General features: G+C 42.0%; 1 protein-coding gene across 2 annotated transcripts; it reads right to left on the bottom strand.

The window, feature by feature from the left end:
• Positions 1–894: 894 nt before the first annotated feature.
• Positions 895–26,493, bottom strand: KPNB1 (karyopherin subunit beta 1; the record flags this gene model as incomplete). 2 transcript variants are annotated; one of them, XM_081218895.1, is made up of 22 exons in its annotated part: positions 26,139–26,493; positions 25,978–26,036; positions 23,614–23,796; positions 20,972–21,172; positions 19,916–20,068; positions 18,245–18,304; positions 17,597–17,686; positions 17,134–17,244; positions 16,274–16,375; positions 14,820–15,044; positions 13,184–13,375; positions 12,254–12,384; positions 11,050–11,197; positions 10,632–10,703; positions 9,257–9,401; positions 7,581–7,663; positions 6,986–7,093; positions 6,461–6,604; positions 6,242–6,347; positions 5,464–5,578; positions 4,647–4,808; positions 895–3,932 (listed from the first exon to the last, which is right to left on the bottom strand). In XM_081218895.1, coding segments are annotated over exons 1-22 (2,631 nt in total). In that variant the 5' UTR covers positions 26,179–26,493. The 2 variants fall into 2 exon arrangements, with proteins under 2 accessions (XP_081075021.1, XP_081075020.1); XM_081218894.1 differs by lacking the exon at positions 895–3,932 and having other exon boundaries at positions 4,643–4,808.
• Between the last annotated feature and the right edge of the window lie 25 nt (positions 26,494–26,518).

The raw sequence follows: 26,518 nt of genomic DNA, 5'->3' as shown, positions 1-26,518 counted from the left end.
TTTTGTGTCTTATTACACAATATATGGGTACAGTAGTACAGGTATATAATTTATCAACACATGTGGGTACGCATGATCAAAAATTCCTTACTGCAGGGGTGTGCAATTAGAAATGGTGAAAGGCCACATGGAGGCTAAGGTAGGAAAATGAAGGTCTGCCCTCATTTTACTTGCCCAACATAAACTAAGAAAGTGCATTTTTTCATAAAGTAGCCTGCAGGCATCTCACTGCACTAATAAACAGTGAAGGAAAGGACCCAGTTTCTTTTTTTTTTTTTTTGCGGTACGCGGGCCTCTCACTGTTGTGGCCTCTCCCGTTGCGGAGCACAGGCTCCGGACGCGCAGGCTCAGCGGCCATGGCTCACGGGCCCAGCCGCTCCACGGCATGTGGGATCTTCCCAGACCGGGGCACGAACACGTGTCCCCTGCATCGGCAGGCGGACTCTCAACCACTGCGCCACCAGGGAAGCCCAGGACCCAGTTTCTTAATCTCAAGTCAGTGTTCTATCCTCTCCAAGTCTCTAGGGGGGAAAAAGTGGAAGTAGAAATTAAATACACGCTGCAAACTAAGTAAAAATCCAAACTTTGGATAAGCCATTAAACAGACCAGATCATTAGCCTGAAAAATATGCACAAGACAGAGGACAATCTCCCAGCAGTTTCAGTTCTCTCTGGACAGGAAACCTCCTCCACGTAGTCATTTTTCACTACCTCATTTGTAGAAAACTTTCACTCATTTCCTATTGTACTACGTAGAGTTAATTTTTAAGACAGATGTGTCCTTCCTCTCCCCAACTCACACATCTATCACCACACGCACCAGCTTCTTTCAAACAACTCATTTCACCTCCAGGAGGTGACACCATCTGGAACCAAAAATGAAGCGGCAAAATGTTGAAAATAAAAATAAAGCGGACTTTATTTAGAAGATAAAGGTGGTGGTATCAGTTTTGGTTAATAAAGTTGGGCTCAAGTGTTTTAACAGGTCTTTACTGCCATCACAGACTGGCATGCCAAGGGCATTCTGAATGCCAATTACAGACTGAAGTTGTTTCAAAATCCAAGATGCTGTCAAAATCTGATGGAGCTTGGATTTGGATTTTTTTCTTAAAGTTGGACTGACACATTTTTAATATATGAGTGACTAGATTACTTGGTTCTGAAAATAAAAACACTACACTGAGCAGTTCCCCTCCTCCACAAGTCCGTAAGGCAATGTTGCAGTTGCCTCTGACAGCCAAAATCTCAACATTTCAACAGGGGAGCTGAGAGGAACTGGGAAAATGAAAAGCAAGATTAATAAATGTAATTGTAATTGATATAGGCAGCTGCCACTTGTGGCAAACCAAAGCCTAGTCCGATGCCCATTTTCTTCACATTTGCACTGACATCTTACCAGACGGTAACTACATTCTTGAAGGAATGTGCCAAGACTAGAGTGGGGAAGGCCCAGACAGTGAGTGGGCAGAATGCATTTTGCATCCATTTGCCTTAGGTGGTACAATTAAGGACAAATACCTAGTGGGAAGACCCACTAGCCAAAGGTAACTAGAAAAGAGGGTAATAAATGCATAACCAGTGCAGAGTAACTGCGAGGCACCAAGACCACAGTCCAACCAGCCCATTTTCCTCCTCTCCATCACTGAGTGGATCTGGGAGAAAGCATTAATAACAGCACTTGTCAACTGCTTCCCTGGAACAAAACATGACAAAACACACGGGTTTTGTTTTCATTATGGTTCTCGGTGTACTTTATTCTCCTGCTGTCTAGCTAAGCAGCCCACACAGGACAGAAATGGGTAGCACTGAGGAATGATCAGATTTTTCTTTTCTCCCCAATATCCCTGCCCCCTCCCTAAGCCCTGACCAACCCTTATCAGGAATGGTTAGTATATCACCCTTTCCCTCAAGAACTAAAATTTAAACAAGGCATTATAGGGCCAGGTCTCTTCAGAGGGCTCAGGAGCTGGTGTGAGCTCTTTATTCACAATGGAGTGTCTTTCCTTCAAACACCTGGATTTTTTTTTTGTACACTGGTTCATAGATCGGCACTTGACTTTGAACCTGGCACCAAAAGGCACAATATCTGATACCCTGTACAAGAGCTATTAGAGATGCTGCCGTATGGATGGGCAAAACTGAGCCAATCCCACTTATGAATGGAAGGCTTGAACAGGGAGTTGGCAAAGAGAAACATGTAAGCCCATATTTTTTGCTAGAATGGAAATGAAAGTGGGAAATTAAGGTCTTGTTTTTTAATCCTCCAAATACCTGGAAGCAATTTAAAAATCTTTCTTGGTGCTTTTGAATGCAGCATATTCAAAATGCCAGCAAAAACTCCTAATAACTGCAAAACCAAAAGGGGATCAAAGCTTACCAACATCCCTCCTTATTGCTGAAAAAGTCTAAAGCCAAAATTCAGGGTGCCCTGTTTCCTTGTAAAAGGGAAAATAATTAAGTCTGATTTATCATTATCATAGCACATCACACTTTAAAAAAAATATTACAGCGTGTGACCAGGGGAATGTTTTGACACCATTTTATTAATCTTCAACTTCAGTGGAAAAATATAACCTTTTTCAAGTGCCATTTTCATCACAAGAGTTCTAGCATATATATATATGTGTATATATATATACACACATATATATTCCTTTGTTTTGATTACTTGGTTTTGAAGTGCAGCAAGAGACCAATACCGCATTATAATCAATCAAATAAAAGAGAACAGAAGGCCAAGCAGTTTCCAAATGGTCATTTTATCAGATTGTTTAAAACATTAAATTTATCCTTGTTTGCAATCCAAAATAGTTACCTGAAATTTGCTGTTTGTGTGTGTTTACTTTTATGGTATGTTTGTTTTCTAAACTCTTTGGCACAATTTTCTGGGGGCGTTCAGACTGCCAAGATACATGTCAGGAGAGAACTTTTCTTTTGTGCTGCCAATTATGAGCATTTAAATTTTGGTTTGTTTGGGTTGTGGCTTTCTTTTGTTTTCGAAGTCTGCATTCTTTATTTGTAACAATTGTATTTTTATTTTTTCTATATCCTCTAACTCCAGAGTCCCCCCCCCCCACTTCTACATTCACAGTTGAACCATATTATTAGGAAAGGCGCCTTGATGAAAAGATCAGGGTGGGAGCTCTGACCATTCGTCAGTGTTTTCCCTAGAATTAAAAAAAAAAAAAAAAAAAAAAAAAGAAACCCAAAAAACAAAACCTAAGAGCGTCTTTCCTTTTTTTTTCTCTTGTATCTCTTGTGCTGCATCAGTAGACAGAACTTCAGTTAGTTTCATGAAATGCAACATCCTAACCTCTTTTTTTGGGAAAAAGAAACTGCAATGACTTGAAGTTGAGAATGTGGATACCGCCTCACTCACACACACTCATTCTCAGACTGTAAAGAATCCCTCACCCTCCTTTCAGCCAGCACGCATACAGTACCAGTACCACGTGGCAAAGGTACACCAAAGGTGGGCTTGAGACCCAGGCTCCATCTTTCTCATCAGTAGCAAAGGCCAGGATGCCTTTTACAACAAAGCACCACAGCTGAACCCAGTCCCTCCTCCTCTCCCCCAAACTAGTCATTCCACTCGGCACTGGCCAAAAGACAGAAAAGCTAGTTCTAGCCTCTCCTGGGAAGAGAGAGCTTTCTTTTTTTAAGTAAATCCACCATTTTTCTCTTTTCCAAGATGGCCGACATTATGGTTTTCTACGAAGTCAGTGATTACTTAGCTCACTAACAGCGCTGCTGTTGATGGCTGCAGCTGCTGCTGTGGCAGGATTTTCAATGTGGTGTGTTTTCAAGCCTCACTCACTCATCCTCTCATTCCCAAACATTCAGCATCCGTGCACACTCCTCACTTCCGGGTTTTTCAAAAGATTGGAGATTTCCAGTGGGGGTCTCAGGTTATCATCCCAATGGTAACAGATCTAAAAACAGATTGGAAAAAAGGTCAATTTTTGAAATCCCTTATAGCCAGTAGAGCCAAACACCTCTCCGATTCCTATAATTAAGTGCTTATAGACCTGAATGGAATTTGTCAACTTTTCAAGGACTGATTATTTTTATTATTTTCCTATGTGCCATCTACCTGCTCTCATTAGCACTTACGAAGGGTAGGAAACTGAAAAGATAAAACTCAAAATAGCCAATTTTACTGAGATCTGTGGGGTAAGATAACTCAGTAAGTGAGAGGAAAATAAATTAAAACTACATTTCAAAGCAGAGGTCAGACAACTCCGACTTTGGATATCTTCTGTAAAAGAAAGCAATGTCTCAAAGCACTGCAGTAAAGAAAGAAAAGAACATGAGGAAAGAAATAAAGAGTAGAAAGAGAATTTTGGGAAAATGCCATTATCGATGACTTTATTAAGGTCCAAAATGATTTGGGGACTTCAGTGAATTCTAGTTATGTAAGTTCTGTTATAACCATGAGGAACCAAATATTTGGCTCAAGGAAAGATTGGCTGCCTGACCCTTCCACTAGTACAAGGCTGAGGAACAAAGGCCTGGCTCAGAAGCACTATATGGGAAAGAGTACAAAACAAAACACCTGAAGAAAGCCCTTGTCAGAACAGTCTAAAGAAAATGTACCTCCTCCCCAAGAAAGTAGAAGAAAGAGGGCAGTGGAGACAAGCTCTTACCAAGCTTGGTTCTTCAGTTTCCTCAGTTCTTTTGTTGCCCATGTAGCAAGGGTTTTTGCTTTGTTAGTCTTCGATCTCCGTCCTTCAGTTAACAGTTCATGGATCATTGGCCTAGCTTCTACTAATTTCAGTACATCCTTCCCAAATGCTGTACACAAGTCCCTGTGCAAAGTAAACACACCTGAAAATGGGCTCCTGGCCCTACAACAAGATCATATTTAGAACCTTCCGAACCAGTGCTAAGCTAGCTATAGGTTTCTTGGTATTTACCTACTTTTTAAAGCTGGAAGAAATTTTAAAGATAAGTAAGTCTAACACCTGCCCTCAACAGATTAAAAAAAATGAGGTCTAAAAAAGTAGAATAACTTACCCAAGGTTCCACAGCTAATTCATGGTAAAATCAGAACTAGACTCCAGGTCTTTGAGCTGCTCAAAACCAATGTTCTTTCTTCTAATGATACCTCAGAAACCCTCAGTAGAGGAGGCTAAACAGAGGCAATTTGTTGACCAACATCAGAATATGGGATGGACATAGATCTGATGCTGCTTCTATACCTCTGAGAGCTCACTTCAGAGTTTGGTGGGGAGAAATTAGAAATCTAGAGGGTCTGAAATGAGATTAGAGCTGAATTCTGGAATGAATTATTATCTAAGAAATCAAAACAGGACATGATGGGTTCTGTTAAAGAAAGAAATCCCCTCTGTGCCAAAAAGGTGGGTAATTGCCATCCAGGCTACTCTCAATATTCTTTACTACACGTCTTCTCATTTTCCATGACACGTTCTATTCAGCTATCAAAAGCAGGGTATAACCTACCCGATCAGTCCAGCAGCACAAGCTACTACTCCGTCCGTATGATCCTCATCTCCAGCAATGTGGTCAATGAAAGACAGAATAAACTCTACTCTGGGTTGTACCAGCATCACGTCCGCTATAAAAGAAAGAGGTCTGCTGAGGTTGTCCCACATTTGTCAGGACTACCCCCTGTTTACACCCTGTTTCAAAATTCCCAAATTCTCTACTCCCATCAGGCAGGTTTTGGGCTGGAGAACTAGTTGCATACAGTTATACCAAATTATTCTTCCTCAGATTAAGATGTCATTCTTCAAGTCAACAGAAGAGGCAGATACTCCTATTCTTATAAGCAGATATATATATCTGTAGAGCACAAATGGAACCTTTCCTCTAAGCCTGTAATATCAAAGGAGTGAAGTACAAATATTTCCCCAATCAATAACAAAAACATCAGGTGATAGAGGAAATCTAACCCCCCCAATCCTTCAATTCAGATGCATGGTGGGGGTTAGGGAACTCCCACTCAGCGCTGGTACATATGCAACCAGCAGCAACAGCCTTGCTGGACCCCATCCCTTGCAATGCTCAAGAAACGTGAAGCAAGGTAGCTGAAGGAGCAGGGATCAGAAATAATAGTCTATATCCTCCCCCAAAGCTACTCCCTTCATTAGAGCACTGTTCCTCCTTCTCCCCTTCTTTTAAGCAATAGGTGTTAGTTTACAAGTGAACTACACAATGAACACACAGCCCATTTGGCTAAGTGCACGCTGGACTAAGTCAACTGGGTTGTATACTCAACGGTGTACGTTCTCCTGGTCTCCCTTCAATCCCTGGACAATTCCAGTATAGGCTTCCAAGCAGCCTTCCCTTAGCTCATTCAGATAATCCACCATGTCATAGTCTGACTGTAAGAGAAAAAGAACAGAATCTCCATCATATCGATGGCCTTTAGTTGTATATTTGTCAAAAGTCCTGCTCCTCCAGTCAGGGCTGGACTTAAAGATAGCTTTAAACTTACCTTGTCCACCTGGGCTTGGGAGGCCTGCTGAAGAGTATTCAATACAACCTCTAGATATTTTTTAAACTCTCCACCAATAGCAAGGGCAATATCACCAAACACTGACAGAATCTGTGGCTTCACAGACCTGTGGACATTTTCATTCTGACAAGGAGAAAAAAAAAAAGTCCTGTCCAAAGATTCAAAAAGCTTTTTAAAATAAGCAATTACTGATATGTCTGGTATAGACCTTAAGGGACATACACAAAAATTAGCAATGCTTACCTCTAGATAGAGAGATTATATATTTACTTTTCCTTTGTACTTTACTGGTCCCCACCTGCCCCACTCAAGTTCCATGCACTGACCATGCGTTCCTTTAATTAACTTCACATCCTTAGGTTAGAATCATCTTGTGAAAATGAACGACTCCCTTCATAAGCCCACAGCCAACATTCTGGGACATATACATTCCCTTTCACGGATCTTGACGTTTAACTATCTTTCTAACCAATGGTAAATTAGATTGTGTGTATAGACACTCACCCCCAAGTTCTCCAGTAAGAGCTGCATCACCTCATCACAGAAAGGTAAGATGTTGGATTGCAGGGCACGGCATAAGTCTCCCACTAAGCCCACAGCCGCCAAACAAACCTGCAAAGAATCAAGAAAATGACCTCTAGAACAGAAAAGGCTGCCTGCAGGGGTAAGGCATGATTTTTTACCTAGCTACTGGTCCTTTATCACTTGAACCTAGAGTCAAAGAAGAAAAGACCCCTCCTCTCTCAGATTAGTTCACTTTTTAACAACCAATATGGCAGGAAGAGAACTAGGACTATCTAATCTATCATTAAGAAAGGACAGAAAAGACAATATTCACCAGGGATGGTGGTAGCAGAGGCGGATGGTTTATTGAAAACAAAACAAAACCCCTTCTTAGGGTGCTACTCTGATGTGTCTAATACCCTGTCTTTCACTGACTATTTCTAGTTCAGACACTCAGGGCAACAAAGTAGCTCAACCCTTGGAGTGATACACAGGGAAATACTACCTGGGCTACAGGATCCAGACTTTTGTACTACAATGACTACCAAGTATAAATGAGAATATAAATATATTATTGTGAAAAAGCATAGCTTACCTGGTACTCAGCATAATTTTTCAATCCAATGCCCAGGAAGGGTTTAAAGGCCTCCATGTACTTTAAGAATTCACCACCCAACACTGTAAAGAAACAAACTATTAGCACCACAGGGTATCACAGAAGTGAACAAAAATAACCATCCTAGCTCTCCCAAAATGTATGCACTCCAGTCAAAAGTTAGGTAGAATGTGAGTTAATTACAGATTCTATCACAAAGACTTAGGGCTGCCTTGGACAAGCCAAATTCATAACTGCTGAAAGGGCCTAACTCTTATATCCTGGAGATAATGCCAAATCTCCAGAGTGGGATTTCACTCTGGCTGAAACTACCAAGTGGTATGGCCCTCAAGGAATGTCAAGGTTAATTATGAATTGCCTGAGCTAGTGATATTGCCTCTTGCCCACCTCTTCATCTGATTATAACGTGTCCTCTTTGGAAGCCAGCTATTTTTTTGGCCTCACCGGGCGGCTTGTGGGATCTCAGTTCCAACCAGGGATTGAACCTGGGCCACGGCAGTGAAAGCGCCGAACTCTAACCACTAGACCACCAGGGAACTCCTGGAAGCCAGCTTGATCTCTAGCCAATTCCATCGAGGACTTACTTAATAAGCCAGTCAAGAAAAGCTGTCTGGGTTTCATATCCAAATCAGCCACTCCAGAAACCAAAATCAACTTCTATGCCCTGCCAGGGTAATCACATGTTGCCAGACCAGTTGCACATAGGCTCCTTATGCTAGAAATGGGTCTGCCTTAATAATACACCTTACAGGGCTTTCCTGCTGGCGCAGTGGTTGGGAATCTGCCTGCCAGTGTGGGGGACATGGGTTCGGGCCCCGGTCCGAGAGGACCCCGCATGCCGTGGAGTAGCTGGGCCTACGCGCCTCACTGCAGAGCCCGTGCTCTGCAGCAGGAGAGGCCATCGCAGTGGGAAGCCCGCGCCGCGGCGAGGAGTGGCCCCTGCTCGCCGCAGCTGGAGAGGGGCCCATGTGCATCAACAAAGACCCAACGCAGCCAGTCAGTCAATCAATCAATAAAAAATTCTTAAAAAAAAAAAAACAAAAACACCTTACAGACCACCACTAAAGAAGCATTCCAGGTTTCTGAAGTGCTCTTTAATGTGCTTTTAATGGCCTTTCAAGGAGCCTTAAGTCAGATATGGCTTGCCCAAAGCAATTCTGCATAGTTAGACATGTAACACTCAGAAAATCAATTAATTCCTAGAACTCGATGTTTCGTTTCATTCCATTCCATACCAGGCACCATATTGCGTCAACCTGAATCCAAAGCATTACAACCCAAACCAGAAGGTACCAAGTGCCAGGAAAGAAAATAGAAACCTTTACTTCCTCCATCCTTTACAGGAGCCAAACCTCAATAAAGCAAGTAGACTTTAGGGGAAAGAAGAACCTGATGAACATGAGGTAGGTAACAGTTCCCTCCACCCCCAGAAAGGTTGCCAATCTGAGTTGCAAATTGGCTCCCCATTCACTTCAAGGAGAGTGGCAAGGCAGTTATACACAAATTTACACTTATGTTCAATCCAGCTCTGAACTGACTCAGTACCCCAATAAGTGAGAAGATTGGACTATGCTTTTTTGCAGTCAAAAATTCTTCATGGCCATTGATACTTTTGCATTCTAAAGACATTCCCTGCCCAATTTTGGCTCACTGACCTTCCACCAGTGTGCTAACTGCCATTAGGGCATCCTCTTGCACTCCCCCAGACCCAGCTGTGCTTTGGAACATCCTTAACAGGGAAGCCATGACCACATCAGAGATCTGCAAAGCATCTTGATGTTGCACTTTCCGGAGAACATTCTGTGAAATGAATAAGAGTTCAGAATCTGTTGATTCTAAACCCTTCAATCAGAACACCATACTTTTTTTTTTTTAATCAATTAAGTCCCTAGAATTCTTTTTTTTTTTTGGTGAGGGGGGAGGCTTTTTATGCTCAAAAGTTTTGACAGTGCAAATCATCTACAATGAAACATACATTTAAATATCTCATCTATTTCCCAATTCAGAACAAACACAAGATGATCTTCCATGGTGCAAAAAGTCATCTCCTCTGTGTTTCATTTAAGTCTGACAAATCCTTGTCAGCAGCCTCCATGATCTAGTTGTACTGGAATGGCAGTTAAATTATTTCAGCTTTGAATAAGGACATGTCATATTAGAGTTCTTACTCATAAAACAAAAGAGCAACCCTTTCTATAGCCTAACCCATTTACAGATGATGGTCAAGAAATTGTTTTGATAAACTGAAACCCATCTGACTTTTCCCAATTCAATATTCCTCAAACCTCTCTCCTTACCCTTTAATTTGTTTCAACTAATGTTACTGGGTCAGGAAAGACCTCTTAACAGTCATGTTTTAAAAAATTAAGTTTGGAGTAAAAAAGAGAAGGGAGTCATAGGTAAGATGACCTAGTCAGCATCACTCAATTCTAAAACCTAGTACCCACCTAAGCACTAGACAAGTTCCAAGGTTTTCCTGTTCTTGGATAAAAAAGGGAATAGCTCCTCAGCCACGCCATGACTCCAGTCACGAGCAAGGAGTTAACAGTTTAATTTTCCCAGTCTCTCCTCAGAAAAAGTCTACTGTGAACACCAAATACTATAAATAAATTATAATAAAGTTTCCAACAGCAATTGTTTCAAAAGATGATTGTAAAAACACAAGGCTATATTTTTAGCTCAGTGAACCATAGCTGGGAACCAAATATGACTGGGCTACACTTGGACAACCCAATGAAAACCAGACTAAAAGTTGCTAATACAAAATAGCTGCACAGCTGGGAGGACCATCACAAATGGAGTAGTTTCCTTCCCTACACTGTACAAAAGGCAAACTGCATTTTTATGGACAGACAAGAAAGGAAAATGGGAAATTACTCTCCTAATCAATCAGACTAAGGCCTTCTGAGAAGAGCTTCTGACCATCATCATCTACATCATCATCTTCAGAGTTCTGTGTGTACATGAACTTGTCATCCTGAGACATGATTCTCTTCCCTGGAGCTATTAAGTGATAAGGCACCATCATACCTGAAGAGTTGCGCAGAGTAAAGACTGAAGGTCATTGAACTGGATCCTATCCGATGTGCTCTGGATATGTGACTACAAGACAAAGGAGATCATGTTCTGAATAAACACCTTCTGAAAGGGCTTTAAACTCCCTCAATGCCTCCATTTTTGCTGGGTTTGCCAGGACCATTAAATAATCTTTACTGCTGCTAATGCAGGAAAGTAAATAAGCTTATATATGTATATGGTGTTACACACGTATGAATAAACTGTAGCAAGCAAAACAATTTTAAGTTGCAACATTTTTTGTATAAGCCTTATATCTTTCTGAGAACACATATGCTTAAACACTGAAAAAAAGAGAACAGTCTTGAAACTAGAGCTCTGTGTTAAGTACCACACCCTTCCCACCAGGAACCAGGAACGCCCTCAGTCTCACCTCCATCTGGAGCACCTGTTGTAGTCGTTCCATGATGACTAGCGTTGTTTTCTGAACTGCAGGGTAACAATCCTTGGCACTGTTTTTCACAATTTCCATTAGAGATTCATATGCAGAACTCCTCAGGTTGTTCTGGTGTCCATCAGGTCTGTAAGGAACACACAGCAAAAATCGGAAAGCCTTAACTGAGAAAGGACAGAGAAGTCATTATAATGTGGAAACTCTCTCACTGAAAGTAACCCAGAAACCGAGATGGTTGCAGACCTGATCTGAGTTTGGCAAACGCAATACAGCCTGGAACCAAATTTTCAATCTCTGAGCCAATGACTACGTTCAATATGGTTTCCAGACCTGTTTAAACTTTAGAATGGCCCTTTTGGAAATGAGCTAAAATTGTAGGAAAAATAGTTAAAAATGCTGAAGAACCCATGTGGCCAACTGAAGAGGTTGCACAAATAGCTATGAAAAAGACAACTTGGGAATTCCCTGGCTGTGCAGCGGTTAGGACTCCGCACTCTCACTGCCAAGGACCTGGGGTTCAACCCCTCGTCGGGGAACTAAGATCCCACAAGCCGCGCGGTGAGGTCAGAAAAAAGAAAAAAAAAGGATATATCAATTTTCTTCATTCGTCTGCGAGATGAAGAAACGAACTAGTTAAGCATGAAGAATTGATACCCTGCCCTCTTCCTAATGGTTTCTTTTGAGTATGGCTTTAGGTATAGCTTACACAAAATCACAATAATTAAAGGTTGTCCCCAACTTATAACCCCTTCAAACTACATTTCCAAAGCTCATTTATAAAACAACTGTATTTAATGCCAAGTTCCTCACACAATATCATAAATGGTGGTTAGTAATCTGGTATGGCAACTAAATTCATAATGAGAGCTACTATCTCTCTTATACCATAATCAAATACTCGTACTAACTGTAGACACTGCAAAATGAAGGCACCTCTCTAGGTCAATTACTCTCTACCTGTAGAGAAATGAGACTATTTTCTGACTTCAGTTATAAACTGTACAATTCTAAGGTAGTCGAAAGCCTACATTTCTTTTCTCACTCTTATGTAAACTATCTAGAACAGGATTCTTTTAATTTCTCCTATTGCAATGTTTCTATGATTAGGTTAAACAGTCCCCACACAAGAGGCAAAAGGACTTGGATGCAAAGACACCACTCATTTCTGTGTAGTATCAGTTACCTGTCTGTGGTCTCCAGGAGCTTCTGAACTATGAGTTCAAAAGAAGAAGATAAGCAATAGGTAGCGGGTTCTTCCTGATCATCAGCTACATCTGCAGCTTCATAAGCAGCTTCAGCCAGGCTGGAGAAAGCCTTAAACCCAGACAGAGTAAATATTAATTAAACTTGAAAAGAATCCCACTCCAGGATTACCTCATTTTCCCTTAAGATACCTTGGGCAGAGTTCCTTTCCAACTGATCTAAGAAAAAACCAATGGCAGTGAACCCTCAATGCTTCCTATCAAGGTCATCTCAAGACAACTTAACATGTACAGCTATTCTCAAAATTAGATAAATGTATGTATGTATATTTATTTATATTTTGCTTCTGCTGCCTAATAATCTACACACAGCTCTCTAAGCAGCAGAGTATTCTCACCCACCACGAACACCTGCCACTTCATTTCTGCTCTTTCCCTCCACAGAAAGCCTTTTTACCCCACTCCTTCCTTATTTTACCTTCCACCCCCAAACCCCAAAGGTCCCTAACAAACTACCTTCAGCCTATCCTGACTCAACACTGAGCTGCCTACCTCCCTTCCCTCATACCCCCTTCTCAGCAATGGTTACTTTTCATAGCCAGCAACTCTCTACCTTAATCAAAATTTCTTGTCCCCAAGCAACTGAAGAAAAAAAACCAAGTCCAGATAGTTTTCCCGCTGGGTTAACATGACTCTTAGAAATGGCTCGGGAACCAGTCACCATGAGACAACTGCTCCCACTGGGTCATGCAGCTCGCATCTCCCCCACATTTTAATTGAAGAAATTAGAAAGCAGATGCTATTCAGAAAAAACCTTCTAGTGAGGTAGACCCATTTCTCTCCCACACCTCCTACTTCCTTGCCAATGGCTTGGCCAACCTCCTTATCTCACCAGGAAGAAAATCCCTCACCCAGCACACATTTGAAGCCACTCTGGGTTCAGCACTGAGGCCCTCAATCAGACACTGCAGCAGGGGAGTCAAGTAGACATCATTGATGGCAGCTTCGGGAAGCAGTTCACAGATTCTGCCCACAGTCCATGCAGTTGTGTCTCGAACAACTACACTGGGGTCTTTCATTAATTCTATTAAGGTGGGCATAGCCTGAAAATACAACGGTTATTGGCAAAGCAAAACAAAGATTAAAGTTCATGCTGACTGATACCTCAGAAGAGGAAATACTGATGTTTGGATTTTTTGCGGTACGCGGGCCTCTCACTGTTGTGGCCTCTCCCGTTGCGGAGCACAGGCTACGGACGCGCAGGCTCAGCGGCCATGGCTCACGGGCCCAGCCGCTCCGCGGCATGTGGGATCTTCCCGGACCGGGGCACGAACCCGTGTCCCCTGCATCGGCAGGCGGACTCTGAACCACTGCGCCACCAGGGAAGCCCCTGATGTTTGGAATTTAACTCAAAGTATCAAGATGGTTTTGTCATTTTATAAGACATGCTTATCAAATATCCAACAATATAATAAAAGTAACTGGAAAAGTGAAAAAGTCCTCCTTTCTTCACCAAATCCCAGCATACAGTTTTATTAAGAGTTTGGTATGAATACTTTCAGCAATCTTTACTGAATTACTCAGGCAGAGATCCCAGGATGCAGCTGTGATGGCATTTAGCTATTCCTGAAAGGTTGAGGTCTATATACACTAAGCTCAATTAAAATGTACTCTTGGGTTCCCTGGTGGTGCAGTGGTTGAGAATCCGCCTTCCAATGTAGGGGACACGGGTTCGATCCCTGTGGGATCTGGGAAGATCCCACATGTCACGGAGCAACAAAGCCCGTGCGCCACAACTACTGAAGCCTGCGCGCCTAGACCCCATGCACCACAACAGAAGAAGCCACCGCAATGAGAAGCCCGCGCACCACAACGAAGAGCAGCCCCTGCTCGCCGCAACTAGAGAAAGCCCACACGTAGCAACGAGGACCCAATGCAGCCAAAAATAAATAAATAATTAAAAAACCCAAAAAACCATGGAGAATTGTTTGATACAGCATTTAGTGAAAAAACAAGTTTTAAAATTATTTGTATAGCAAGATCTCCATCCTGTTACACACAAATGCACGCTGTTATCACTGGGCAATGGGATTAAAGGTACTTTTTCTTTTTGGCCTTTTCTGCATTTTTCAAGTCATATGATTTTTGTAATAAAAAATATATTTTATGCCTCATTGACAGCAAATAGCTATCTAGAAATAACCTTTGTGGATGACTATCTACAGCTTTGTTCTTAAAATAAAGGCAAATCGGGCTTCCCTTGTGGCACAGTGGTTGAGAGTCCGCCTGCCGATGCAGAGGACACGGGTTCGTGCCCCGGTCCGGGAAGATCCCACATGCCGCGGAGCGGCTGGGCCCGTGAGCCATGGCCGCTGGGCCTGAGCCTCTGGAGCCTGTACTCCGCAACGGGAGAGGCCACAACAGTGAGAGGCCCGCGTACCGCAAAAAATAAAAATAAAAAAATAAAATAAAGGCAAATCTTCAGGCAAAAAGTTTAAATAAACAATAAATATCCCACTTTCCACCCACAAACTCCCTCAGCTTCACCTGTATAACTAGTGGTTTGAGCTGATTGGGCTCTGGTCCTTCCAAGATACAGCCGAAAGCCATCACTGCTGCATCCCGGTACCGCCAATCAGGGTTCTTGATGTGTTCTTTGATGAAGGGGAGGACATGCGGGACAATGTCATCTTCACAGCAGGTGGCCAGGAGCATGAGGCACACCCCAGCCGCTTTGCAGGGGTTCCAGTCGTCGTCATCATCATTTTCATCCTAGTGAAAGAACGTGGCACTAATTAAGTTTTTATTCAAAGAATCACTTTAACTCAAAAGGTCCTCTGACTACTCTCAAGTATCATTACAACTTCAGCTTTGGGGAAGTAAATAAAATATAAAACTTTCTTATCTTTATCCCTTCCACAAAGATTCATCACAGCACAGCCTTTGTTAAACAAGATGCAGACAGAGGGAAGATACTTCTTAGCACTACACAATGAGATGAACAAACTCCAACTACATGCAATAAGGATGAATCTTGAACACATAAAGTAAAAAGCAGAACAAGACAATATATGCTACATGATTCTAGTTATATAAAGTTCAGAATCAGTCAAAATCTATGCAGTTAAAGGTGAGGGAGGAGTTAACGACCAGGAAGAAGACACTGGGGGGATGGGGGTGGGGAGTGTGGTTCTGGTGTGCTAGTAATTATTATTTCAATAAAAAGTTAAAAAAGATTCCATTCAGATCTCCCTTGAAACTAGAATTCAAGGTATATCCTTCTTATTGTGGCTGTTCACACCAGAGTAATTTAAGGCAGCCTGCTTATGCAACTTCAGAAAATTATATACCTAAAGAATAATTTGTTCCCAAATGAGAAAAGCACAACAAAAATATACAAAAGTGAAAATACTAAGGTCAAAGATAGAAAAATAGCAACTGTAAAACTAAAAGATGAGATGAAAATTTGAGGGAACACCCAGTCCATTTCAAACTAAGTATATCTCTATCTTTCAAGATTGCTATATTAAGAGTCATGTACTTCCCTAAAAACAAATTACATTCCTGTGTACGAAGAAATTTTACAGTGCTCAAAGTTACAGCGTTGTTTCCTCAAAGCGCTGCCAACTCTGATAATATTTCACATGCACCAGAAGAGGTGCGGTGACAGGAAGAATCTCTCAAACACCATACCAAGAAAAACTGGGATGCATGAAGCCAGAAGGGAACCATGGCAACCACGATACACTTCTTGTAAGATAACTTCTCTACTTACTCATTAAACCCACATCCCTCATCAAGTCTCGCTACATTTATTTTGTCACAAACTACTCAGAGCCTAGAGGATCTTACAGATCCAGCTCAGCTCTTCCCGAGGCATCTATAACAGAACATCAACTAGTTCAAGAGTTGCCGAGTTCCTTCGTGGCAACTGTTCCACAGCAAACCAACCGTTAACAAGGCTTCACAGCTCACCTGGCTAGATTTGGAAGGTAACTCACCTGTTTAGTTAGTGTCTGTGTGAGGATTGGAACCAGGTACTGTAGTGCTCCCTTGGCATAAAACTTGCTGGTGTGCTCAGGGGGCCGTCCTTGTTCTGCTGCCTGAGGAGAAACATAAAGCAAATTCTGGACAGCAGCAAACAAGCTATGCTACTAAAGGCATACAGTGAGAGCTTCCCACAGGTCTGTACAGAAATACACGGAGCACATGGTAACATGCAGTGTGTGTGGTCTCTGGAGGCGCTCACTTTTGGGCTACTTCAATGAGATTCTTTTAGGCCATACATATAATCTACCTTAAAGGACGAAGGCAACCTTAAGAATTATATTATTTTTTCACTAAGAGACCTCTGGATGAAGAGATGTATGAAGTTTACATAAAGATGCCAAAGACTGTGCTTTTAGTAGGACATAAAGACAATCAAGGTTGGAAACAAAGCTTGAATTCAAATTTGTGAGTGCAGAATTAACCCCTTTCTCCATATCTAATTCCTTCACCAGAGTTAGTAAGCTATCAATTATACATCCCATGCTTGCATTAGGCCTTCCAAAAGAAAATAATTCAGCATCAGATGTCACCTGGTTAAAATGTGACTTCTTGCTGCCCCCTTGTGTTCACAGTACTAGTATTTTCAACAAATCCTGACTGGTAAAAACAGGAGATGCTTCATTCCTGATCTGTCTCCCTCATGAGGGCCTTTGGCTAGCAGAAAACCCCAAATCTCTACAAATGGAGATACCCTCTAAGCCCGGTCATAATAAAGCTCTCCCAGAGGAAAAATAATATCCAGAAAAGAGGTAAGTCCCAAAGCCCAGTCAGAATAACAGCTCTCCCACCACATGGACTCTCCCAGGCTCACCTCTGAAGCTTCAATGGCCAAGTCCATTTCCTCATCACAGACATTGGACCAGAATTCTATCCCTTGTAGGGCCACCTCATCAATGTCACTTTTCATTGCTTCAATTGTGATCTTAAGAGAGAAAACATGACACCCCAGGCCCCAAATAAGTGCTGGTTCAAGTTCGACCCCTCCTATAACCACAGATACTCAAGTTTCAAAAATGTAGATTTATGAAAGCTAGGTCTGAAATGAAAGGTAGGAAAAAGAAAGAGATTTTTTAAATATACTCTTATTAGTACAAAGGTAGCACAAGTTTTCTTGGCACACTGCTGATGAACTTAAATCTAATACGCAGACTCAGGGAATTTCCTTGATTTCACAACATTAAATAAAAAATTACAGAACTGACGAAACATCAACTAAGAATAATGGACTTCTGCAACCAGCTCTGTGCTCAGCTACATAAAATAAAAATACTTACTGCAAAGAGAGCAGGACCCATGTACGTCTCCATGTACTGATAATATAAGGACATTATCTTCACCAGATTCTGTAAGGCAGCCACTCGTACCTTTTGCAAACATCAGATTAAACAGTTTACTATTTAGTTTAATAACAATGCAATCTGACAAAGGGAAATAACCACTTCACTCAAATGGGTTAATAATCTATAGGGTCAATTGAAGTGTATTTCCTTTCCTTCTTTTTTACTTTAAAGATATCTGTGGAACCCCTGGCAGGACTAAACTCACTAATGCCCTCAGACTGGATGTTACTCCCACCAGCTTCAAGGGTCAAGGTTTAGGTTACAGCAACAGGAAAGCTGTTTCAATGGCTACAATGGAAAACAATCACTTGAACAACCTACAGCAATTAAATAGCAAGGCTGATCAAAAACCATTTCTCCCTTAAATCTTTTTTAAGAGGGTGACAACTTCCATCATGTTAGCTTTCCAAGGACTATTCTTCCCTCTTCTCCAATTCAGTGAAGAAAAATTCTTATTTAATAACAGTATTAGTCAAACCTATTTCTGAAGTCACCAGATTCCAACATTTCAAACTACTATGCTAGAGTTAGCATTTCCTAGGAAAGGTAGAAGACAAATTATTCACAGGACCTCTCACTTACCCTTGTATCTGGACACTGTGTGGCTTCACAGACCACCTGCATAATAAAGTGCCTTTCGGACTGCAAAAGAATAAAAATAAAGAAAATGACAAGAGTATAAACCACATATATGAAGATTACTAGACTGTCCCTTCAAAGAAAACCTCTCACTTCCTCAGGGACCCACACAACCCTGGATCAATCAAGCAGGTTTTCCTGACACAGTAATGGGACTCTACAGTCCCATTAGGCTCTACAGTTTGCCCCCAGTGTCTACTATATGACCTGCCCTCTAAGGAGGTCCTGAATCTTTTAATCCCCCAAATGACCTTCACTAACAAGACTTGAGGAAGGAAGCAGACAGGAAAATGTAGGTCACAGGATTGAAATAAAAATGGTTAAAACAAAACAAAAAACCCCCCTACAATTAGGAAAAACCCCTTCCTTGTATTTAAAATTTAAGAGAGGGACCTCCCTGGTGGTCCAGTGGCTAAGACCCCGAGCTCCCAATGCAGGGGGCCCGGCTTCAATCCCTGGTCAGGGAACTAGATCGCGCATGTCGCAAGTAATATCCCACATGCCGCAACTAAGACCCGATGCAGCCAAATAAATACATTAAATATTTTTTAAAAATTAAAAATAAAAAAAATAAACTTTAAGAGAATTCAAACAAACCCAGATCAAATGTGGTAAGATACAGGAGAAGACTAATGAACTACATTTCCAAGCAATTAGAATGCAATTTGCTTTGGTTTCTTAGACCTCCCTACTTTGTCCACTCTAAGGCCAAGAAAAGGCAAAAAGCCCAACTAAAGCGTCAACAAACCCGCAAAAATGCTTTCAGACTATATTTGTACACCCATGTACACAGCAACACTATTAACAATAGTCACAAGGTGGAAGGAAGCAAACCAAATGCCCATCAACAAACGAATATAATGGAATTATTATTCAGCCTTAAAAAGGAAATTCTGACACGTTGTAACATGCATGAACCCAAGACATTATGCTAAGTGAAATAAGACAGTCACAAAAAGGCAATTCAAATACTGTATGATTCTACTAACATAAACTGTCTAGAGTAAACAAACTCATAGAATCAGAAAGTATAAAGGTGGTTGCCAGGGATTGTAAAGGGGAAAATGGGGAGTTAATAATATAATTTCAGTTTTGCAAGACGAAAAAGCTCTGGAAATTGACTGCAAAACAATGTGCATATATTTAACACTACTGAGCTTCACACTTAAAAATGGTTAAGATGGCAAACTTTATTTTATTGTACATTTTAACACAACTAAAAATAAATAATGGGGGAAATACTTTCAGGCAAAATAAACTTTATTTATATATTAATTTTCAAAAGCACTTTCCTAAGGAAGTATGAAACAGCCCAATTTGCATAATGCTTTTAAAAAAATCCCAAAGCATACTCACACTTTGGACTGCAAAAGGGAAAACCTAAACCTAGAAACATTTTAGATCACATTAATCCCAAAAGCCCGATGAGAAATGGCAAACACCTACTCCATGGCCATTTCACACAACACAAATCTTAACTAGATGGGAGATAAATGCTTCTAAACAAAATGGTACCTTCTAAGTCATAAACTTAAAACAAAACAAAACAAAACTTTCATTTAACTCTCACGCCTCACCCTCTGAACCTACACTTTCTAATCAAGAGACACTTACCTCTTTGTCAAAGTTTGCTTTGGTGAACTCCAGTGAGTTCAGGAGTGCATTAGTAGCCGCTAGCTTCACATTATTACTAGGCTCTTCTTTCCTCATCCCCTGGATTATGGCAGTCAGAATCTCATTGGATTTATCCTGTAGCTGCTCTGGGTCCTGAAACAGCAGGGAAGTGCAGTGAATATAATAATTGAGCTCATGACTAATCAGCAGTCCTTTCAACTGTAAAGTCTATTTGAGAGAGTATCATGAGACTTTCCTGATCTTTTCCCACACATTTCCATTCAGGGACAAACCACCTGCCAAATATCCCAGGGTCTGGGAGTCCAAAATTGAACTGAAACAAGTTAAACTCATCAACTTCATCTCTGCTTCTTAGCATAATGACTCTGGGCATGAAGTAATGCTGGCTTTTTTTTTTCCCCTTCTGTGCAAATGGAGATGGCAGTCTGGTGTTTTTTTCCAGGCCATCTGTACCAACTGAAGTAAAGCTTCAGAACATCTGAGGACCAAGGATCAACACCTGGGCACATCTATGGAGTCTAAGTCCAGGTCAAGTGCTGTGGACTTCTTTGCTTCATCCAATCTGTATATCAAAACAGACACCAAGAGTAGTAACCTCAGCAGCAACAACAGTCCTAGGAGGGCTGCATTTAACATACTGTGTTGTGGCTCCAGTGGTTAAACCACTACAGCAAAAGCTGGCAAACTGTTTCTGTAAAATAGTAACTGAAAAAGTAACACAGCATCCTTGGTACATTGAGGATCTTCCAAAAGCGATCAGATCAAGGAGAGGAGAGAATATCTATGTCCCTCCATACATGGATTTCCATCTTGGGTTTGTAAACCTTAAGTCTCTTTCCTTTAGGGCATGCTTAGCAATATGAGGATAAATTAACTATCTGAATATAGAAGTCTAAAATAACAAATAAAGCAGCCCTACTTTCAAAACACTCTGCAATGGCTTGGTTTTTTTCATGATGATGAAGAAGAATTCTAATACCATGCATGTTACTACTAGAGGGAATCAGAGGTATGTAAGTTAGACACAGCACTTACTATATCTTGGCAAATGTAACCAATAGCTTCCAATGTCGACTCTTTCATGTGCTCTGTGCTGTTGGGGTTTGTGACATTGGCCACCAGCTGAGGAATGAGTTCTGGCCATTGGTTCACTGGGATCTCTGCACAAGCAATACCAGCCACACACTGCGAGGCAGAACTGGGCCGGTAAGTCTCTGTGCCCAGAGTCTGCAAAACCTGTCCTCAGGTACACACAGAAAAAGACAAAAGGTATCAATTTTAATACTACTTGAATATATTTTGCCGACCAGCATACCTCTTACATCAGCCTCTGAATTTTCTATAATACAGAAAAGTAGGAAAAGGCATATACAGTATAGGCCACCTGTTGGGAAAACAGCCAGCCTCAATATCAACAGCAGCACAATCAACCCTGCCCCAGAGCCTAGAAATGAAACCAATTATCTCCTACTTCCAAATGGAATTTCCAAAGCCAGATACCTCACCTCAGTGTTCAACACAAGGTAAGAAGGTACAGATAAAGAATGAAGCCACAACTGACCCTGGGTTAATCATTACCGTGATCAGCTAATTCTGTCAATGAACTCACTAAGAATCACCAGTCCACTCAAAAGGCAAACAGTTAACTGTTCCTGGCGTGAACACAGGACAAAGAGTAGCTGCCAGATATTCAGGCCAGCTCTGCTGACGAGGTCAGGTCACTTAGTATCCTGCTTTGTAGCTAATAATAATGAAATCCCCATCCTTCCCCCTTATACGGTGTATCATCAGACCTGCCCAATCCCAACAGTTCTACCCAATAACAGTTCTGATTGATTCTAAATGAAGGTTTTGCTCCCTAGGGCTACCAGAGCTAGACTGGACTTTAACAAAAACTGTTATGGGGAAGGGAGCAGGGATGAGATGAATTGTCCAAAAGGGCAGGGGCTGAACAGGTATTAATCCAAGTCTGACTAAGAAATCCAGGGTGCCTTTATACTATATTTCACCATCTCCTAGTATATACGCGAATCCCATTCTATCTTTAGCTTTTCTCCTTTAAATTGCTTCTAGAAGACCATTAATTAATATTACTTGAGGTGATTTAGAGACTACAAATGTCTAAATCCTGAGTACTCAAAGTTATTTTTTTAAAACTAGGGGTGACCCTAATGATAACAGTCAATTATCAGAAATAAGAGGAGTAAGAAATTAGCTCTCAACTGTGTCCAGACCCACATTTAAAAAAATAACCACCAGCACTGAAAAAGTATTACCAGATGTGCTATGAAAGGGAAAAAAGCCCAAGATAACTGCTATTTTTTTTCATGCATGAAAGCTCAATAATGTCTATACAAATTCTTACTCAAAAATTTTAAATTTTGTGTTGAGATTGATGTGTCCCCCTCCAAAGTCAACTACAGTTCCAATCATGTCTTCTCTCATTTACTATTGTGTAATTTGAGGAAAACGAGAAATTGAATGAATACAGTTAAGTATCAAGATTTCCAGTGATTATGGGACTTCCCTGGTAGTCCAGTGGTTAAGACTCCACCCTTCCACTGCAGGGGCATGGGTTCAATCCCTGGGTGGGGAACTAAGATGTCGCATGCCACACAGCGCGGCCAAAAAACAAAAACAAACAACAACAGTGACAAAAGATTTCCAGTGATTAATGGAATAAACTTCATTTATATCAAATTACTGAGAGGAGAATTAAACTGTTATTATATAAGGAAACCCAATGTGGATAGAAACAGCTCTACACAGTCCAAAGAAGATTCCAACTGAGTTGGCTTCTGTAACCTAGTTTCCTGTCATGAGTTCCTCCATGCAAGAGTGAAGAGGGAAGGAGGTACATAATTAGAAAGAGAAGTTACTGCCGTAAAGAGCACTAATTTACCTAATGCTGACACCCAGAACCAGGAAACAGAAGATTGATGTGCACAACCACGACGAGCACAAGTACAGACACAGAAATCCCCCCACTGGTTTCTCCTCAAATACCAAGGACCAACTGATGACTGCACAGATGTTTGACTTACTACCCTCTGTGCCTTATCCATGTAACACAGGCCACTAAAGGACCCAATTTTTTAAAAAAAGCAATACGTCCATATATTCTGAGTTCTTTGCTGCAGCAAGAATTATGGATTTCTAATTCAGCAAGCAAATCACAAGAACTCCATAATGCAGTGCAACAAGTGACATTCAATTTTCCTCAAAAAATAAATAAATAAATAAAAAATAAAATCCATCAGCTCACTTTTTAAACACCTTGACAAAAAGCCAGATGTCTCTAGAAGTTTCTCATTATTTGCTAAGTAGATAAAAACACGATTAATGTCATAATCTTATTTCACAAACTCTTTGGGCTTGAAAGCCCAGGAGATCATTTAATTCCCCTTCTGACTCCACACAGTGCCATGCCTAATCACCAAACAATGAGATCTATCTACAGCAGAAGTTCAGCAAGAGCTAAGTGTTAGTTAACTAAGGAAGAATCACTTGGAGAAAAACAGTTGGAGAAAGGAGACTTGTATCAAATACATGTTTTACCTTCAAGTTAAGTTTAGATCCCAGACATCTACGGCACCGTCAGCTCTTTCCCACGGAGATGACAAAAGAACTGACATGCCCCAGGCTAGTATGACCAAAAGGAGATGAAAGCTACTTACATAATTTTTGACTTCCCGTCGAGCATTTGCATCAATAGCAAGCCACCTCTGCTGGTACTGTGTCTTGATATCTGGATCTTTAGATGTCAAAGAATTCTTGATTTGTAGACCAGCTGCAACTCTGGCAACCTGACTGTTTCCTGGGTTTGCCAGCACTCTGGACAGTTCCACAAGGAAAGTGGGCTGTTAAGATGTGAATGGAAACACCTCTTAGGAACTTCACCAATCGAGAATAGCATCAAAAAACAGGGGAAAACCTGAAATGTTTAGGACATATCATATTTCGGAAAACGCCAAAACATCTACTTCAAGATTCCTATAAAAATGTTATTTGGTACATGAGGAAGTCATCCATCTTCTCACACAGACTCAGCATTTAACAAGGAGTTACAGGTTTTCCTATCAACATCAACTAAGAGTGCCCAAATCTTCACATTAGATCCCCCAGAATTAAAGCAAGCTTGACAATCTGGTAGAGGATTCTTCTTCATACCTGGACCAAAATCTGGTACTCAGTAAATTGTATTTGTTAGATGAGTATGTTATGACAGGGTAGAAAGTAAAATTGTTACTTTTAAAATTTAGATTAAAAAAAATCTTAGTCCAAAAGGAATGACACCCAGGGTGGCTTTTGATCTCATGGCAGCAGGTATAAGAGAGGGAAGTACTTCTAAATGTAAAACATAGACTTAGGAGGCTAGTGTTCTCTAGTTTAGTTTTCAGTGTTTCAGCAAAATAGTAACAGTGAAAAAAGATTTATAAGGAAAAAGTGATAACAAATATTTAGAAATAGGGGGCAACTGAAAAGATTAAAATGTCAAGGAAAATGACTTCATGTTTAATAGGCAACAGTTAACACACAAAAGGTTCCTATTCCTTGAACTGTTCCTATTCTTGAGTTGTTTAAACATTACTGTAGATTCTTGAAAAGTATACTCAATCTTTTGTACTGCTCAGGTCCCCAGTTTGGTTTAAAAATTTTCACACTAGGCTTCCCTGCAAGAAGCTCTCTCCAATGGAGAAGCTAACAGGAAAAACTAAAAGCAGATAGTTTACCACTAACAAGTCCTGCAATTACAGTGGGAAATAATTCTTAAAAGTTTTATTAATTATATACCACTAAAGAATGTCAGGAATGTTGGGAATAAAATAAAATGTTAGGAATAAGAGAAAAGGCTCCTTGCAAATTTAGCAAAAGAAGAAAAGAGGAATATATACCAAGTGGAAATATTATCAGTCTATACTAGTGGATAAAAATCTTTTCTATGGAAAGTTAAGGATAAAAAGATTAGTAGTAAAAACTAACACATGGAAAGGCAAAAAACCCCACAAAAAACACTAAACTCCACAAAACACAAAAAAACCAAAAACCATTCAAAGGCAGTTTGTATAAAATAAAAATACGCCTTGTCACTTTTTTTTCTTGCGTTATTTTGCCTAGGTAACACAAAAGAACACATCTGGTTACAGTGTTATTTAGAACTATTACCTTTAAAGGATGTCTAATATCATTCACCCTTCTCTCTGCTCCCCATCCCCCCAACAGGAGGGAATCCAAAGAGAAACATTACTGGCACGTAGATTGTTTCAACCAATACATCTCACAATTTTATACAGAGGTCCACCCTCTAGGGGACTTAACATTCATTTGTTCTGTACCCTTTAAATTTGAAAATATGAAAAACGAGGAACTTTCCTCTGGAAACAGGCCCGATCTCAACGATGAGCCTCAGCCTGTTATCTGGGTGCAGATTTAGTCTCTACTGATCCGGGGGGCCGCGGGGGGTGGGGAATACAAAAACCCGGGTGAGGAATACCCAGTCAAGAAAAGGAGAAACACTGCCGGAAATGGGTTAAGAGGCATTCGGGTGCAGGCCTGGCCATGAGCACAGACCAAGGGAGACTGGAAACGGTAGAGCTCTGGGAAGTAGGCGGACAATCACAGGGGCCATGGGACAGGAAGGAGAAGCCGGCCCCGGTACGAACAAGGCGGGCGGCGGGGTTCGTAGCTTCCACATGGCCCCTAGGCCCGGCTCCCCCACCCCCACCCTTGCTGAACACGCAGCGCCGCGCAACCTAACCTCCCCTCCCTCCCTCTTTCTCCCTCCTGCTGCACCGCCGCCCTCAGGCTGCACGCCGATTGGGTGGCAGTCACCCCGGCGCGCCGCGCCATTGGCCAGCTGCCGGGCCCGGGGCGGGACACACCCACCGGCTTCCCGATGGCGGGGTTAGGTTGGACGGGGGGGGAGGGGGACGGGATGGGGCGGGGTGGGTTCCCGAGGCCTGGGCCTCCGGGAGGGCGGGAAGGCCCGCATGCAGGGGATGGGGAGACGGCGGGATGGGGGATGGCGGGGTGGCACGCACCAGGTTCTCCACGGCCGCACGCTCCAGGAACTTCTGCGCCGCTTCCAGTTCCAGCCGATCTGGGGGAAGGAAAGTGGGAAAGGGAACAGGGTCAGAGGGGCCAGGGCTTCCCCTCCCCCCACCCAATCACCTCAGTTCGACCCCCGGCCCCCGCGTCCTACCGGGAGACACGGTCTTCTCGAGGATGGTGATAAGCTCCATGGCGGAGGTGGTGGCGGCGACTCCTCTTAGGACGACGGCCCGGCCTCTCGGGCGGCGGCTCTAACTGGGGATGGGGGTTGGGGGTCGGGTGGGTAGGGAGGGTGGGGTGGGGGGCGGGGGTCACCACAAGCCCATTCACCGGCTCCCTCTTGGTAGTCGCTCCAGCTCCCCTTCCTTCCTCCTTTCCGTCTTTCCTCCCTCCTAATTTGCTACTGGCGGCGGCGGCAGCTGCTCCTGTAACGGCGGGGGAGGGACCCCGGGGGCAGCTCAGAGCGCGGCTGGTGCTCGGGTGGCGGAGGGAGAAAGAAGGGAAGGGAGGCGGTGAGTAAACGGCGGCTCG

This window comes from Mesoplodon bidens (genome assembly GCF_964165515.1).
Source record: "Mesoplodon bidens genome assembly, chromosome: 19".
In the NCBI taxonomy this organism is placed as follows: Eukaryota; Metazoa; Chordata; class Mammalia; order Artiodactyla; family Ziphiidae; genus Mesoplodon; species Mesoplodon bidens.
The sequence above is the reverse complement of the archived record's forward strand: the minus strand, read 5'-3'. Positions and strand labels throughout refer to the sequence as shown.